Source organism: Watersipora subatra, chromosome 1 (assembly GCF_963576615.1).
Source record: "Watersipora subatra chromosome 1, tzWatSuba1.1, whole genome shotgun sequence".
In the NCBI taxonomy this organism is placed as follows: domain Eukaryota; kingdom Metazoa; phylum Bryozoa; class Gymnolaemata; order Cheilostomatida; family Watersiporidae; genus Watersipora; species Watersipora subatra.
In genome coordinates this window covers 33518995-33538144 of record NC_088708.1, presented here as the reverse complement: position 1 = coordinate 33538144, position 19150 = coordinate 33518995, and the positions used below count along the sequence as shown (strand labels likewise).

Below are 19150 nucleotides of genomic sequence, written 5' to 3'. Positions count from 1 at the left end.
TGCGGCTGATGAAAACAGCAGCTGAAACAGCCATTTGCTGTTGGCTGGTTAGTACATCATTCACAACATGCACATTTTAAGATGTTTCCCTTTCAAACTTTTTGCTGAATATTTTTATGGAATAAAATTAACACTTGTTATGTTACATTTTAGATCTAAGAATCTTTACTTTCACATTTTGATTGTTTTTTGGTTCAGCATGTTTATCATTGAAGTTGCTCATCATACAGCTTTTGGTGTTCATAAATGAATGTCAAGACTCTAACCACTCAAACCAACTTGTAAAGTATTCCAATTTTAATGCTATATTTGGTCTTCAGAGGGTGCGCAAGTTCATGGTCATCTGAACTTACATCATCTTTTCACACTAGTATTTTAATCTAGTCTATCTGTAACTATTCTTGCGATTACAGATTTGTTTTGTTTGATGTTACTAACTGACACCCTTTATCATGTCTCTCTACGATGACATAGACTTGGATAAGAAAGATCTAGGTGACACAAAAAGTGACGTTTGTAAGTAACCAAGATCTGGTCTACCCAGTGGGTTGTTTTTAACATCTTCGAGTCAACTATTGCAGTGTAGATTCACGAATGCTAACCGTAATATTGTATGTATATTCTTGGCTTTCCTTACAAAATATGCTATAGAATCTTATTACAATTATTAATTACTATTAATATGATTTATCTGGACGGTTCTTTAAAATAGTTTTATGTTTGTTTTTTGAATCCGATGTTACCCAAGTTATCACGCTGTAGTTTTATGTAATGTTTTCTGCATCCATACTCTGGTGCATTTGTTGTCAGCTGGCTGGTCCGTGGGGCACAGGCTATTACATTCCCACAGTGCTAACAAAAAATCCTCTGGTCTAAGCGGCTCATCATACACCAAGGTATAGATCTATTACATTATTTCGCTTCAATTAGACAACACTGTAGAACCACAGAAGTTATTGCCATGGTTTTGAATGCCATCCGCGATGTTTATTTTGCCGAGTCACCAAGTTTATTAATGAGTTTATGTGCAGAAACGACCGACTTCCTCGCTGACACCGGTTGTAGACCTAAACAGTGGAGGAGGCTATAGTGGAGTTGGTGGGGGAAGCGGCGGTGGAAGTAGTTTAGCTTCTCAAGATGGAGAAATTAGATTCAACCACATCACTGGAAAGGTATTGTATCATTTTATCTTTTCTTAACTGTTAGATCAGCACTTATACGTGTCTACTAGCAATTTACTAGCAGTCTACTAGCAGTTTACTAGCAGTCTATTAGCAGTTTATTAGCAGTTTACTAGCAGTTTATTAGCAGTCTACTAGCAGTTTACTGGCAGTCTACTAGCAGTTTACTAGCAGTCTACTAGCAGTTTACTAGCAGTCTACTAGCAGCTTACTAGCAGTATACTAGCAGTTTACTAGCAGCCTACTAGCAGTCTACTAGCATTATACTAGCAGTTTACTAGCTGTTCACTAGCAGTCTACAGCATTGCTATTGCTTATGTTTCTATATTTGTTATTTTATTATTTCCATTGTCCTTAAAGATAAGGGTAACTGTTGAATATTACTATTTGAGAAGTAGATAAGTCATCAGCCCTCAACAAAAATTGATGACCCAATTCTCTTGTTTATATTTATTGTTTTATTTTTTTTGTAAAGAGTATAAATCTATTGAAAGTTTTATTCTCACACTTGCTCTCTAGGTTATGCTAAAAAAACTAATGAGATATTTTAAATGTAATTATGCATTTAATTATAATTGCAATGCGAGTCAGTGGAGAATAAAGAATGTAATGCAGAATCAAATGAGGACATCCTGAACATTGTCTTCTTATCATTAACAATAAGGAGTAGAGAGGGCGAGCGGACCTAATCACCAATTAAATCGAAAGCTATTAGCCTCAAGCAAAATGAAAAGTACATAGTTGAAAAGGCATCCGATCTATGGCTCAATGTCTGCAAATATTTTACTTTACATTCTAGGTATTCAACAGCATATATTTTTCTGTTTTTCAAAATCTTACAGTTTTGTGAGTGAAAGTAAAAATAACATAAAAAATGCAGTATTTATTTTGGAATTATCGGAGGTTTTAGGCTGTGGCATGAATTGAACAAATTACAATTAGGAATATTTGCTCCAACATTCAACTGTTTTACCATGTGGCAGATTTTGGATCAAGTGCTCTTTGTATGTAGAGGAAAGACATCACTAGAATATAATTAAGCAACCCATACTCAATAAAATTAACTGGTGAAAGGTTTATGCTTCCAACAGTTCATACATAATCTGCAGTTTTGCTATCTTTTGGAGTCGTCTTAACACGAGCCTTCTATCTTCAGTTGGAGGCAGGAGGCTCAAACCGTTCTTACGCGCAGCTTGGAGTGAAGACGTACCCTTCCAGCTCTCCTTTTGCTGACATGAGCCAGGAGTATGATCCAGGGTTTCCCAATGAGTACGCTGATTTTTCAAAGAGGCTCAAGAGGTTGAGGAATGAAGAGAGAGAGCGAGAAGAACGAGAAAAGGAAACGGAGCGTCGAAAAGATTCAGAGGAACGACAAAGGTCGGTGGGAGTTATTAAATTTTGGTAGCTCAGCTGGTCTATTGTGAATCTATTGTGAATCTATTGTGAATCTATTGTGAATCTATTGTGAATCTATTGTGAATCTATTGTGAATCTATTGTGAATCTATTGTGAATCTATTGTGTATCTATTGTGGTCTATTGTGAATCTATGGCGCTGATATCTGATTAATTCATTCGGCTATTGAATTGATTCGCTTTTTGTGTTACTGTGTGATGAATCAATCAGAATATAATATATAGTTTAGGTGGCTAAGAGAAAATGAGTTATTAATGATGCAATCTAAAGTTATATATTGTTACAATAATTCATGATTTACAGTTTTGTTTATGCTGTCAGAAAGAGGGTTTTGTTTATGCTGCCAGAAAGAGGGATGAAGAGCGAAAAGAAAAACTAGAGAAGATCGCGGCGTCATTTCAACCGCCAACCAACTTGTATAAAGAAGCAGCCAAAGAAACCGAGAGCACTAAGCGGCTTGCTCTGTATGACTCTTCATCAGATAGTGATGAGGATGAGCGTGACAAATATAAAGGTTCTCTTAACAGTACCTAGTAGCATTACTAACTACTAGTTTTGGATAGTACTACTAACAACTGTACATGTACCAGCCTTGGATAGCATTACTAATGACCAGCCTTGGATAGCATTACTAACTACTGGCTTTGGATGGTACTATTAACTGCTGACCTTAGATTGTACTACAAACTACCAGCCTTGGATAGTACTACTAACTACTGGTCTTAGATAGTATTATTAACTACAGTACTGACCTTGGATAGCATTACTAACTACTGGCCTTGGATAGCATTACTGACTACTGGCTTTGGATCGTACTACTAACTGCTGACCTTAGATTGCACTACTAACTGCTGACCTCGGATAGCAATACTAACTGCTGGCCTTGGATAGCATTACTAACTACCAGCCTTGGGTAGTACTACTAACTACTGACCTTAGATAGTACTACTAACTACCAGCCTTGGACAGTACTACTAACTACTGGTCTTAAATAGCATTACTAAGTACTGGCCTTGGATTTTACTACTAACTACTGGCCTTGGATAGCATTACTAACTACTGGCCTTGGGTAGTACTACTAACTACTGGCCTTGGATAGTACTACTAATTACTGGCCTTTGATAGCTCTATTCCTGCTTTTTCATGAGTTGTATCGATTGCGGTAGTCAGTAATAAGCGAGTAGCCGGTGGTCGTGTTAATTCCGAGTGACTCTCAGTAGTTACATGGGGTCAAAGGAGAAGCAAATAAACTATTGTTTAATCAGAAGCGAAAATTTTAGATTAATTTTTTAGCTTCGTTCGAATGTGTTTTGTAGGAAGCAATGTCTTTGCCCCTCCTCCTAGCTTGATAGAGGAGTCTAAGCCTATGACACCTCCTCCCAATCCTTTTATTCCAAATATATCTGAGGATCCAGATAATCCTTCAGGTTTTAAAATTGAAGGGAAAGGGTAAGTCTGTTTCAACACACATGTAACTAAACAAAGAGCTGAACTAGCTCTTGAGGCAGCTCTACTTCCTCTATCCTCTAGTTCTTCTACTTTCCTAATGTTAGCCATGTATGTCGGTGTTTAGATATATTTCTGAGTTGTCATTCACCTAGCTATTGGCATTTTTAGTGGCAGCGTAGCGTCAAAGATTATGGCACGGATGGGTTATAAGCAAGGCAGTGGACTTGGTAGAGAAGAGCAAGGTATGAGCATTGCATTGCAGGTAGAAAAGACAAGCCGAAGAGGAGGGAAGATTCTCCATGAGAAAGACATCGCTTCTAAAGGTACTAGCTAGACCGAAATATTACAATCGCTTCTACTGTCTTCCCTCATTTCATACTTCATCGCTGACTCTAGGGTCTAGCTGGGATATCTTAAAGATGTCGTAAGGTCAAAGGAAAGAGAATTGTTCTATCTTGCAGAAATGGCATCTACCGGGGCACCGATAAAAGCAGACACGGGTATTAGTCATACGGAACTCTTGCGCAATCCATCAAAGGTTCTTCTACTTACGGTAAATAATATTGTTTCCTTCCCATTATTTATGCAGCTTATTACATAGTTAGGACTTGCACATACAGTCAACCCTCTATTTATTAGTTAGGACTTGTAAATACAGTCAACCCTCTATTTATTAGTTAGGACTTGTAAATACAGTCAACCCTCTATTTATTAGTTAGGACTTGTAAATACAGTCAACCCTCTATTTATTAGTTAGGACTTGTAGATACAGTCAACCCTCTACTTATTAGTTAAGACTTGTAGATACAGTCAACCCTCTATTTATTAGTTAAGACTTGTAGATACAGTCAACCCTCTATTTATTAGTTAGGACTTGTAGATACAGTTAACCCTCTACTTATTAGTTAGGACTTGTAGATACAGTTAACCCTCTACTTATTAGTTAGGACTTGTAGATACAGTCAACCCTCTACTTATTAGTTAAGACTTGTAGATACAGTCAACCCTCTATTTATTAGTTAAGACTTGTAGATACAGTCAACCCTCTATTTATTAGTTAGGACTTGTAGATACAGTTAACCCTCTACTTATTAGTTAGGACTTGTAGATACAGTTAACCCTCTACTTATTAGTTAGGACTTGTAGATACAGTTAACCCTCTACTTATTAGTTAGGACTTGTAGATACAGTTAACCCTCTACTTATGATTTTGCATTATACCAATTCTTCAGCACTCGATATTCAAACTTTAGAAAGTATTTTATTACATTCAGCGAAAGTTAAAAAATACAAATCTTGAAGTTTGTCAAAGCGACATAGTTTTGTAAGGGAATATGAGAAGGTTGCTACAAATAAAAAACCAAAGAATAATTAATAAAAATATAGAAGTAATAAACATTATATCAGCTAAATTTGTTTAAACTTGATTGAGTGTGGGTCAGAGGAAGTTACACCCCATATCTCTAACAACCACTTTGTCTTCAAACTTACGCGTGTCCGAGTCTACCCTTTCATTTGCATGTCTCTGTAGTAGCAATAAAACCTCTTGTTACTGCTTTGTTAACTCGCAGTTTACAATTACCTAATTTAGTTGCATACGTATTTTGATACAAGGCTATGTGTAGTTACCTGCAGTATTTCTTGAGGAGTTGTTATACTATGGAATGAAGTAAATAATTGACAGTGTATTCTCATGGGATTATCCGCTTCCACGTGCAACAATTTTAACTCACAAAGGAGTTCTCAGCGAATTAACTTGGCATATACAGGTTTGATTGTACATATGCTTGTCTGTCAGGTTTTTGCTGGTATGTCTTTGTAATTAGTCTATTTATAAAAAAGTGTATATAGATTGTGTGTATATAACCTTGGTATTGCTTTTTATCCGCTTTGTTCAGTTCATGTCTAATATAGGAAGTCACCTTCCCTTGAGTGAATACTGGGTTCGGCTTCTCCAAGGTACATTTACATTCTTTAGTTGTACAGTCTTTGATGTACTTGTACACAAGATCAAAAAACTCTAATATGCATAATATTGAATCTACTTAGTACATAGGACAAAGATCAGGGTCAAAAACTTTTTGTTGTAAAATCCAGTACACCTCTAAAGTGACCGGTGCGTGATGCAAATTGTATTGTACGCATTTTTACCTGAAACTCAGCCTTGTAGGGTTGTTGTCAGGGTACGGTATTGCAGCTGACACTCGTATAAAAACTCTTTTACAACCGGTTAAAATATTTTGCTAATCAAGGCATCATCGTCTATTCAGATTGTCTGTGTGCGAAAATGTAACAAACCAATATATCTATTCACTCATAGGATAGTTGTTTACTCCCTTGTCTACCCTTGAAAATTGTGTGTCATTGCCTAGGAGGCTACAGGAAGATTTCTACACGATATTTAGCAATACCTATTTCGGCACTGAGTAATGCATCTAGTCGATTTCGAATGCCATGTTATACACATGTACTTCTAGGTACAATGTATATCTCAATGTTATTTTCCTAGAACATGGTCGGACCAGGAGAGGTGGATGATGAACTGGAAGCAGAAACTGCTGAAGAATGTGCTAAATATGGCAAAGTAACAAAGTGTATTATATATGAGGTAAGATGGCTTGTCGCCACATTGAGAATAATATCTCTAGGAACTGCATCGTTAAACTTGGAGTCACAAGTCCCTCCTTTTGTATTTTAGCAGTTTTTTTTAATTTTGATTCAAGTAAAAATAAAAAGAAAGATTTAACCGCCTTATTCAAACTCTCTCATTTATTTTCTTTCTCTAGTTTAAGTCCTGACCTTATCATTAACCGAGGCACATTACAAGTTCTAGGGATGTATAATTGCAGTTGTCAGCGCTGCCACCTCCAAGTCAAATGTTGGAGCTCTCAGAATCATTCCTGTCTTTTTTCTATTTTATGCCTTTTCAAATTTGCGATATGCGATAGGTCTGTTATTGTCTGTTTACATATAGGCCCATTATTATCTTTAGTAGTGTCTGTTTACATATAGGTTGTGTTTATTTTCGCTACATTAAGTACAACCTATACAAGCCATTGACTGAGGAAAGCCTGTCTAATTATAGCTCTCAGGCTAATGTCCATGAATGTAATTCTTTTATATGACTCATCATTGACTCGTCATTCAATGGCTATCATTTAAATGGAACAAGGTAGCCTTTAGAAAGATTATGACACGAGGATATGTGCAATCCTGCTTCAAGTGTACCATGCTCAGGCAAAAACAATGGAGTGTTTCATTGAAGTGTCCGTCCCAAGGGACATACTCATAAAAATGGTCAGCTTATGCGGTCTTCAAATACCAAGAATTCTCGCAGGCAGTATTTATGTTTAAGAAGGCGATATAGAGTTGATGAGTTCCCACTTCCTGTTAACACTTTTTTAGACTATAAATACAAAAATATGGTTCAAGTTAAATAAAATCCTTTTATCACAAACATGTTTCTTTGGTGTCTGTTTCACAAGGACTTCAATGGTTGCTAGGGTGTTAAATAAAACGATTGTTGACACTGTTAGCTTATTTATATATATATACTAGCTGTACAACCCGTCGTTGCCCGGGTAATAAAAGATAATTTGGATCGAAAATTTATTTTTATTTAACATATAACAGCATTTGCCATTTGAGCTTTTAAACTACATATCATGAGACAAGTGTTTTGTGTAGTTAAAATAAGAGAATAAAAACAACTGTAAAGGTTTTCAAACTTGGTCAAACAACTAACTTTCAAACATTAATATCATGACATAAAGGTTTTATGCAGGTCAAATAAATTTTATAAAAACTAAAAGAATTATAAAAATGTTTAAGTGTAAATGTGAAATAATTAGAAAGTAATAGCTAAATTAAGTCTGTTTTGCTACGATTACAATAAAAGATGATTCGGTAAGGATACAATTAATACGAACTGAGAAAACAAAATGAAAATCCTGAATACATTGAATAAATAATAACAATTCGTGTGTGTGTAAAAAGGTTACTGTTCCACCAAAAGCTATCCATCAAAAATTTGAATACGACAATCAGGGTTGGGTAATTGATTTTATTCGAAATAGATCTATTTCCAAATTCAAATACCAATTACTATACTTATTTGACTTGGTATTTGGTTTCGAGAATTTCCAGTATTTGGTATTTTATTTGGTATTTGGTTCTTAATTTTTCAGTATTTGATATTTGATTTTGTATTTGATTTTGAAATTTCCCAGTATTACTATTTGCTTTGATATTTAGTTTCGAGAATTACCAGTATTTGGTATTTTATTTGGTAATTGGTTCTTAGATTTCTCAGTATTTGGTATTTAATTTTGTATTTGATTTTGAAATTTCCCAGTATTACTATTTGCTTTGGTATTTAGTTTTGAGAATTACCAGTATTTGGTATTTTATTTGGTAATTGGTTCTTAGATTTCTCAGTATTTGGTATTTAATTTTGTATTTGATTTTGAAATTTCCCAGTATTACTATTTGATTTGGTATTTAGTTTCAAGAATTTTTAGTAATTGGTATTTTATTTGATATTTGGTCCTGAGATTTCCCAGTATTACTATTTTATTTGATATTTGGTTCTGTGACTTCCTAGTATTTACTATTTGATTTGGTATTTGGTTTGAACAATTGCCAGTATTTGGTATTTCACTTGGTATTTGGTTCTCAAATTTCCCAGTGGTACTATTTGATTTGGTATTTGATTTACAAAATTGGGAGTATTTGATATTTTATTTGGTATACAAGAATTTTAAATGAATTCAAATATTTTATTTGTTTCCAATGTTTTTGGTACCTTGATATAATAGTGTATTTTATTCTTTAGAACTCGCAATCACAATAAGCCATTCTGTATTTGTCTCGATTTTCTGTCGATATTATCTTTATTAAATTTGAACATACTATGAATAATGTAGTACCTTGAAAATTACTGTCAACCATAAACGATTTTTTGTCTACATGATATTGATTCAATTTGAATGTAACATAAATACGTATTAAATAATGTATACATTTTTGTATGGGCAGAGTTGTTGGATGTGAACGTGATCAGTGATTTTTAAATAATTTGATAATTCAGTCTGCAAAGAAATTGAATTTGGTCTTGATATTTTCCAGTATTTAATATTTAGCATAGTTAGCAATGATATTGATATTGAATTGACATTTCCCATTATTCAATTTAAAGTCGGCTCTATAAGATTTTACATCATTTGATTCTGAAATTTCCCAGTAGCCTACTGTTATTTGATTTGATATTTGGTTTCTAAAATTTCCAGTATTAAGTATTTTATTTGGTATTTTATTCGGAAATTTCACAATATAACTATTTGATTTGATATTTGATGTTGAGAAATTGCAGTGTTTGGTAATTTATTTGGTATTTTAATATAAAATTTCCCATTATCCCTATTTGATTTGGTATTTGGTACTGAGATTTCCAAGTATTTGATATTTTGTTGGTATTTCGTTTTGAAATTTCCAAGAATTGCTATTTGATTTGGAAATTGGTTTCAAGAATTGCCAGTATTTGGTATTTTGTCTTGGGAATTTCACGTATTACTATTTGATTTGATATTTGGCCTGAACAATCGCCAGTATTTAGTATTTCACTTGGTATTTAGTTCTCAAATTTCCCAGTGGTACTATTTGATTTGGTATTTGATTTACAAAATTGTGAGTATTTGATATTTTATTTGATATTTGGCTCTGAGCTTTTCAAGTATTTGGTATTTTATTTGGTATTTGGTTATATTTTCCAGTATTTGGTATTCTAATTGGTCCGCCAAATTGGCCAATTACCCAACACTGACAACAATGCTGGTACCTCTCGATACTGGTACAAATGTAAATACAGAGAGAGAATGTCGAGGCTCTTCCTACGGAGATAATACAATTTTTCGCGTGAAAAGAATCGGCCTTGAACACAACATATCAATTGAACCTTACAAAAAAACGAAAATAGAAGTTCAAGAAAGCACGAAAAGCATCGTGTTTCATAGAGTTTCAAATAATACGTCATTTCGCGTGTGCACACGCTATGTAGTATATGACAACATCATTGATCAATACACCAGTGGTATATATACAATAGCTCAGTGGTAGAGCGCGTGGATGTAAAACTAGCAGTTGCAATTTCTGTTGAGTTCAAATCCATCAGAATGCGAGATGTTAATTCCAAGATTTTATTAGTTATAGCTGGACAAATACAGAAACACACAAACTTTGAAAAATATATATGTATCTCTTAAAGTTGGTCGTTGTATATGTCTAGTCATAGCTATTAAAATCTTGGAATGAAGAATCTATATCGCAGAAGATTTGATCTCAACATCTCCTGTTCACCAGTCCGACACCCTACCAATTTAGCCACACGAGCTTGATATATTTGCTAGGCGATATATGTCGCTATATGGCATCAAATGTGCTACGCTTTGGGTCACGACGCAGTCATGACAAGCCATAGCTCTTATTTGTAAGCTTACTCAAGTTATCTATTGGCGATGTGCTAGACTAATAACAAGTGGTAGGCAACTATCATTACCTCTTAATGTTTATAAACGGATGTTTAATACCCGGGCAACGCCGGGTAGCACAGCTAGAAATATATACATATCTATATATTTCTCCAAGTTTGTGTTTCGTTCCAGCTATAGCTGTTAAAATCTTGGAATAAAGAATCCGTTTCGCAAAAGATTTGATCTTAGACCTTTCGCTTGATTAGTCCAACATCTTACCAATTCAGCCACACAAGCTTAATGCTTTCAGGCGATTTATGTCGCTATATAAGAGCAAATACGCTTTCAGTCATGCCGCAAAGTGATGGCGTCACGGAGAGGGGTAGCTTTTATTAGTAAGCTTACTCAAACTATCCATTGGCAATGTACCAGGCTAATAGCAAGTGGCAGGCAACTCTTATTACATCTCTTAGTTTATAAGCTGATTTTAATACCTGGGCAATGCCGGGTAGCACAGCTAGTATATATACATATTATACATAATACATATACAGTATATATACTAAATATATTTAACCATCAATGTATTAATATGTGTGACTATGATGGATTTAAACAGCAACAACAACCTGGGAAACCAGTTTAAAATTGACAAACATTAAAACTAGACCATTTAAGATGCTTCTAGTTGTTATTTGTTTTTTCTTTATTTTGTGGCATTACTCTCTCTAGTTTTGCTTTACTCTTGGCATTACTCTCTCGTCTTTCTTTCTCATCAGACTGTAAGATGTTTTTCCAACGACGTACGTATGCGTCACACCTCCGCAGTATTAAAACAAGCGAACTTCCTATCATTTGTCTAGCATTTATTGCGGCATTGTATAAATGTCATGTATAGAGCTTTGGCTAGTGTGCGTAGAGTTAGCGCATCCGTCCTGTTGTTGGCAATTACGGTCAGCATTAATCAATAGAAGGTTGACAGGCTGCTGCCTTGGTCGCAATTATTGAATGCTGGAAGCTTCTCCCAGACAGGGCTCTTTTGTCAGACTGAGTGAGCGTGTCAACAAATTTACTCATGACACTTCTAGGGCACCACTGCATTTTCCTTCAACTCCCCACATGTATGTGTACTGTTGTTTTTGTAGCTTAAAGATGTACCAGAAATTTTAGCGGTGAGGATCTTTGTCGAGTTTGACAAAATAACATTCGCTATAAAAGGTAGGTTTTTATAGCCAGAATTACAACAGTTCAGTGTTGCATAGCTTTGGGTTCGAGCTGCTGTATCGCAGCAAGGACAATCTATCAACATAATTAAATTATGTATTAAAAAGCTTGCTGTGGTCTGCTGCTCACCAGATCAATGGTGCTGCAGCATTGTTCCTGTGAACAGCAGCTTGGGTAAAGCGTAGCACACCTATCACAGATGTGTGTCACAGATATCACAGATGTATTGTCTTGAATCCACAACATTGAATTTGCTGCCCTTAGCTGAACCACTTAGTCACGTTGTTTCAATGATTTTCGATGCACCAAATGGCATATGGCCTGTGATGTGTCGTTATCTAACCAGAGTGGCCCACCTACATAACTTGAACAACAAGACTGTTTTGCTGCTGGCAGCCGTTACGTGACGCACTAGCGCAACAAATGCAGTGACAGACAGGAAGCTTGAGAGAGTCCGTAGAGATGTAATGCCGCCAATTAGCGTTGCGCAAGTGCTGCCAACCCGCACTCTAGACTATCCTGTTTTGTTATAGCTGCTGTTGATCTCAATGGAAGGTTCTTTGGCGGAAGAGTTGTGAGAGCTGCCTTCTACTCGCATGAAAAGTTTTTAAAGATGAAACTCGATGATGACCCGCAATAGTTAACCTTCCTCTTCTATCTCACTTCAACCTGTTTCTGTTTGTATAGCTCTGTACATACTCTGTCACTCCTTGTACCTTAGTCTCTTGGGAAGTCATCGAACTTTGCTTTTCACTATTACAAGCCCAGTTTCCTGTTTGGTAATCTACTCTACAGACTTGTATTGACTCAAGTCTTCCTTTTCCTGTATGCAAGTGCTTAATAACACGTTTTTACACATGACCATGTTTCCTGCTGTTGAGCAGCACTACAATTCATCTTTCTGATCAATACATGGCTAAAATTTACCTAAGGGCTTTTTAAATTGTGATTTCAATTTCATACGAGTTAAACTCATTAGAAGACTGGCTCGGTTGTCAGAAGCAGCAGCTGTCATTTCTCTTTCAGTTTTGTTATCAAGCCAACGCATCACCGTAACTAAGGTACGTCCCGCCTATATAAGCACATTCTATTGACTCTCATTGTAAAGCAAACACCATCCTGACTCCAATTAACTATAATTGTATTAAAATTTCATCGTTGATATCTGTTGATCCCGAAATGTTGCCTAGCAACTCGGCAATTGCTTGGGGAGTGTCAGGAGAAGTCAACCTTTGCTTCAGATGACCATTGCATTTTGTGGTTCTGTGTTTTTTACAGAAATGATGCTTCGTAGGGTTTGTATTGCGTTGCTTCTCATATGGTCAGAGACTGTTAGCTACCCTTTGGGCAGAGCCAGGGAGGATTGTAGTCAAGCTGTCAAGCTGGATGATAAACTCTATGGAATATGCAGGCTTCTTCTCAAACGTGAGTCATGTGTTTTAATCTAAAATCTTTGACTTCATAATGTGATGAAACGAAAATAGCATCTAATAAATTACAAATTTAACATTGCCGGTTGGCAGCATAATTAACATGCTCAATTCTTTGGAACAGTTTACATAAATTAGCTGAGTTCTTCTTTAAAAGGTTACTTATGGTTTTATAAAATAGCAATCATACCCACAGCTATATATTGGTGCCATATACTCTCTGCGATAACTACAAAAAAGCGGTAATATATTTTTAAAAGCTTGAAAAAAACAGAATAATATCATTTACAAAAAAGATCTTGAAGTTTTTTATAAGCTCCATAGTCTCACTGTTAACTGTTATCTGCTGCAATCTAGATTAACGATTTCATGACATAATTGTTGCTTTTAATTATTACCAAGAAACTCCTTGATAATAACAAATATTGAAGATTGCACATACTGACAGTATCTTGACCGATTGGATATGGAAGCCAAACGTATTCTTTTGAGACAACTTATTATATAAATTATAAGACCGAGTCAGTTAAAAACTATATATTCAATTTCAATTTACAATTGTATTTCCACATTCAGGTTGAATTGAGTGCTAAAGGCTGTTGCAGCCAGTAGTTACAACACGGCAATTATTACATTGCATTTTAATGGCTGCTGGCTTGCACTTGAAGGTTTGTTATGAAACAATGATCATATTATCAGCCTCGTTTCTTCTACTATGAAAGCGAGTGATATGTGTACCAGATATATAGACAGACTAGTGCCAGTCAGCACTCAAATATCTTCCATTTTTTGCTATGCTATAAATTTTATCATCTAGTAGTTATGGCATCAATTCACCTCGCATACATTCCTTCCTTCAGCTACAGTCACTCCCCTTCACTTGGCTAAGGATATGATGCTATTTTAGTTGAAGCTGCTGAGATAAATGAAGAATACCTACCAGGCCAAATGTCAGACTATTTAGAGCTGGATAGTGGAAGTGACCCAAATGATTGGATGAAGATGTTCGAAGAGGGGCCTCAGTCATCTGCGAACTGGATTAGGTGGGAATAATGGATAATGTGGCTACACACCATTATGAGTTGAGATTAGCTATATTATACACGTCAGTGTTGTGTGTTGTTTAGAGGTCGTGCTCATGAGCATTAGCATTGTCAGTAAAGTGAAACTACGCTAATCAAGTAAGTCATACAAAGTAAATGAAGTATGAAATTGCCGTAATCATATATCTAGCATGCACATCCATCTTTTTGTAATTCACCAGGCAGGAAAGGCACAGAAGTTGTGAATTCAGTGTGTATGACAGCACAAAAAGAGAGCATGTTATTAAAGCACTCGTATTTAGACAGGTTCTGGTCACAGACTCCTTTTGACTACTGTAAGAGCTAGATATAAGCTATAAGGCTGCGCAGAGACCAAAACCAAAGTACACTGTTCTTTGAGCTCTTCAGCCTAGCAGCTTTGTCATGTTTATTGTCCCACAACCAAACACGAGCGAAGCGATTGTTTGGGAGCTTTATGATAAATGCATATGTGCACACGACTCACGAAAATTATTCATCTACACCGTCGCAAACCCTTGTACCGAAATCTCATCAACAAATTTAACCATTTGTCAATGGAGTCGTTTAAGTATAATAATGATACAAAACACATATAAGCCTATTTAAATATGTTACCAAGTCTTTGTAAATTTGTAGACAATATCCTAGACCTTACCCATCTGATCGCATAATACATACATAACTAGACAGATTAATTTGGCCTAAAATCGCCATTAAAACCTGACAAGTCTTTTTTAATCAAAATTAAGACCGGCCAACGAAACGCCGATAAAGCCGTGCGACCGAGAGTAGAACCATTAAGTTGTGCGCATTTCTCGAGAAAAACGTGCACATTTCATCAGTCTATGGAATTTTCCAATTGCCGAAGGTTTCTAATATTTTTCCGTTTTTATTATCTTGCAAAAATATTTAATTATAAGAATAATTATTCGATTTTATAAAATTATTTTAAGATTTAATTATAAGAATAATCATTGGAATTTATTTATCCGAAGGTTTCTGTAATAAACGTAGACCGTTTGAGGCTTAGACCGATTTACAGGTACGAAATTGTGGTACACAGTTTTTCAGCTTATGTTTTTTTGTCTACTTACCGAAGGTTTCATTAAATTATTTAGAACGTTAGCCAAAATTCTTTACATCTTATGTACAAGCTAGGGCCGAACTACAATGCCCCTTTATGACGAGAACATTTTTTTTATTTTGCTCCAGTTTGCAGAAAACTTCCAGACGTGTGAATGCTGATGCTCGCTTTCGGTTACAGATCGCTATCAAAACCATTCTATATTCAACATAACCAACTTTGAAACTGTGTATATTACACAGCAGCTTGAAATTTTACTTATAATATTGCATTTCTCCTATTGCAGGGGAGAGATATAAACATATAATCTTTTCCTTTCATTATTGCTGTTTGTTGTACATAATAACACCCAGTACATTACAGCTACCATTGCAGCTACCATTGCAGTTATCTTATTGCACTGCAGTGCCATTTGACTGTTAATATTCTCAACCAGCAGTACCCTTTCTTTTTTCCAATATCACTTTGGTCGTGGGCTGTATGAGAGGTGAATTTTTAGTAATAGAATTTTGTTGTTTAATAATTTGTAGACAATTTGCATGTTTTTGTTATAATTTTGCTGTGTTTGTAGTTTTTAATCGCATTTATAATTGACAAGTGTTAACACAGGTTGATGTTTTTGAATGTAGACTTAATGTTATTCACTCCTTGCAGGTAGGTTTATAAGGTTTTACCTAGTCAATCATACAAGTGATTATAAGTGATTACATTATTATTGATCTTTAATTTTTTTCTCAAACATATTTCTTCACTAATTTAAACACTTCTTGTAACATAGTTTTAATATTGCGGTACATACCTGTACCTTTAACATTGTATACAAATAAAGCATGTATAATAGTTTGTGTTTCCTGTGTGATGATTGGGGTGTACCCAGTCACAAGCATGGCGTTAGTAATTTACACTAGCAGAATAACCAAGCCTCAATCTATTTGACGCATTCAGCTATTTAACCCATGCATGAAACTGTGGGGAACTGCATGCATTTTTATAAGCATTTTGCCGTTTTTCTATTAATGAATCTAACTAATGATGAAATTTATACTATTTTTTCATTTACTATCACAATTGATGCGAGCTGCGAGAGCATTTTTGATTTTAAATCAGATTTATTTATCAACATTTTTCTTATATACAAATACAGTACAGTGACAAAAGTGGATATCCACTGTTCAAGGACGATTGCCAAATCAGCATCGTCTAGTTTTTATTTTTGTTTACTTATTTTCTACTTGTTAATAACTTGCATAGATACAAGCACAATAGAAATGTAGCTTTCGATAAATCTAAGCATTTGCCTTTGTTAATCCATTATGGCTTTTGTAGGTCAAAAATGGTGGCTCAAAATCCCTCTTGGACTTCAAAACGGACCGACACCAGTCGTTTTAACAGATTCGGTTGATGGCCAGGATAGAGAGTAACTCACAAAAATGTACATTCAGCTCATAATTGGCTTTATTATCATGATTGTTTCCCTTGAGATTATCTGGAGGTTGCAATCAAGCTGCTGGGTTAATTAGCTGTTTCTAGCTTCATTTTCAATCCATCATCCTGAGATTAAAGTTTAGTATTTATGCTAAATTTTTGTGTGTTCATCATTGGCATTTAGTAAATGTGGGAGTATGATACTAGCTAATTGTATGACTTCACTAAGTTTTTGTAAGTTTTCACTTAAGAGTAATTATAAGCATTTGACGGAGTTTGCTGTGTAACATATGAATACAGCTTATAATTCACTTAGTGATTTGTCCGTCATCTTTTTGATCCACTGTTAATTGCAGTTTGGCTAATTATGATATAATAAGTGTGTTTATGAGATATTTCTGCATTCTCATTGACAAGCCATTCCCAAGAGGTTAAGCTCGGCAAAGTATAAAGGGTAGCTGCCCGTTGAGGGTGACATTATAAGCGAATATTTGTCAAGTGTACCAGCAGTGCATTGTTTGGGCAGCAGAGAATTCAACTATTAAAACAAGGTAAGTGATTACGGGGTGTTTCAGCTGGTTATAGTATTGGTGCAGGAGACGATTGTTTAACTTCTGAAGCATTTTTTAGAACTCGCACCATGAACTGGATGTGTACTCTTCTATTGACACTGTTGGTGCTGGGAACATCTCATGCACTGGGATTGCTTGAACAGGATGGGGAAGAATCGATTAAAGAGCAATTGGATGTAGCGAGACAGTTTTGCATGCTGCAAAAAGAAACAGATTATTGTGACGGATTTTTGTGTAGGCAGTTGTTTGATCTTCCTCCAACATTCCCAAGAGGTAATGCATGAAAATATGACAATTCAATTATGAGTTATCTGCTCTTTATCGATAAACAGCAGAGTAGACAATTCTTAAAAGATATTTCGTTCGATGAACTGGATAGAATATACAGTTCCTGGTACGTGATGTTAAAATGGTGTGTAGAAATAAGGATGGTTGAAATTTATGTTAAATGTCATAACTGAGGAATGAGCAGAGAATCTATGAAAGAAGTAAAATTTTACTCTGGAGATATCTCTTGTTGAAGTTATTTTTCTCAGCATATTCCTATTCAGGGCAAACTGCAGACTAATTAGTATTGCTGCTTTAGTAAAGAGAACCCTTAGGGTTAAAAATTCTTCCTGCTACCGCTAAAGCCTTTTTTGAAAATCAAATCGCAACCTGTAGTTGTGAAGCCAGGGGCTTGTCAAGCAGGTCATCGCTGCTTCATTATTTATAAACCAGGCTCTTTTTACGAGCCAAAGGTTATTAAATAATGTGGGTACTAGATCGCAGGATAATCTTCAAAATCAAACCAACTGTTACGAATTTGTTTCATGTATAGGAGGGATGGTAGGATCTAAGAGATCTAATTCCCAAGCGATTCCACCTCCATCTTATGGAGGCATCACCCATTTGCGCTTTGGAAGAAAGAGAAGGAGTACTAATACATATAGAGCGAGCGAGGATCTTGGAGGTCTTTAAGGATGGCACCATTGAGAGATTACTCTTTATGGCTTATGCAATATTGACCGCATTCGCTATGAGCCATAGCAGCCTCACCTATTGAGTGTTAACTATACTGTAATTTTAGTTTCTCATATGAAATGTTTCAATACATCATCTTTTTGGTTTTCATGACTACCCATATTCAACTACCAAAATCTTCAAATATTTTGGTGGATTTTGTTTTAAAATTTTATTTTTGCGGTCTAGATATTCAATATAGATGTATGAGCATGCTGTAGCTCACCATGTTTCTTTGCACGATGTCTTCATATATTCTTCTTATCCTAGTTGGTAGACTTAAACATTCAACACTGGCCGCATTAGAGCTCAGGAGACTGAATGAAATACGTATTATATACAATCTATATAAGCATTATCTCTAATAACTTTTGTCGCAACACAAAACAACCTTTTCACAGATTGAGTATTTGTGAGTAGATAACATCAGCCAGGCATATTACCTTACCAGCATCCCACTTTCAGCAAAAAGTGATAGCAAAAGAGGAAAAACCTCGAAGCTCATCAGCTTCATGCTTGTATTTGCTTCAATGCCGACGGGCTCATGCTAGCCCATCAGCATTGAAGCAAGCTATGATGAAAAAAGGACAAATATAATGATAAAATCTGCATTATCAAAACAACTATTGGGCTTGAGAAATTCTTGGCTACTTTTATTCATCCTTGGCAACTAGATTCGTTTTCTTTCTTTCACAGAAGAATATCACAATTTACCGAGCACCAAAAAGCAATGCAAGCTAGCAATGTTGGTCTCATTCTCAACATGATACCATGCGCACTGGACCAGTGCTCCTAAAAAATATTTTATAGTACCACACTATCCACGCTGGGTGGGG

The 19150-nt window shown here is 35.5% G+C and overlaps 1 protein-coding gene across 1 annotated transcript; it reads left to right on the top strand.

The window, feature by feature from the left end:
- Nucleotides 1-384: 384 nt before the first annotated feature.
- On the top strand, nt 385-18548 carry LOC137395123 (splicing factor 45-like). Its single transcript, XM_068081930.1, has 15 exons — nt 385-516; nt 811-896; nt 1032-1172; nt 2338-2558; nt 2945-3111; nt 3914-4046; nt 4215-4369; nt 4508-4599; nt 6556-6654; nt 11659-11731; nt 12271-13162; nt 14075-14210; nt 16642-17291; nt 17371-17585; nt 18133-18548. Exons 1-11 carry the CDS (start codon nt 453-455, stop codon nt 12375-12377), a joined length of 1338 nt encoding a protein of 445 aa, XP_067938031.1. The 5' UTR covers nt 385-452; the 3' UTR covers nt 12378-13162; nt 14075-14210; nt 16642-17291; nt 17371-17585; nt 18133-18548.
- The last annotated feature ends 602 nt before the right edge of the window (nt 18549-19150 follow it).

Coding starts and splice junctions, on each gene's coding strand:
- LOC137395123 (XM_068081930.1), top strand. CDS start 453: ATGTCTCTCTACGATGACATAGACTTGGATAAGAAAGATCTAGGTGAC. Junction 1,173..2,337: donor TCAACCACATCACTGGAAAG/GTATTGTATCAT, acceptor TTCTATCTTCAG/TTGGAGGCAGGAGGCTCAAA. Junction 11,732..12,270: donor AATAACATTCGCTATAAAAG/GTAGGTTTTTAT, acceptor GTTTTGTTATAG/CTGCTGTTGATCTCAATGGA.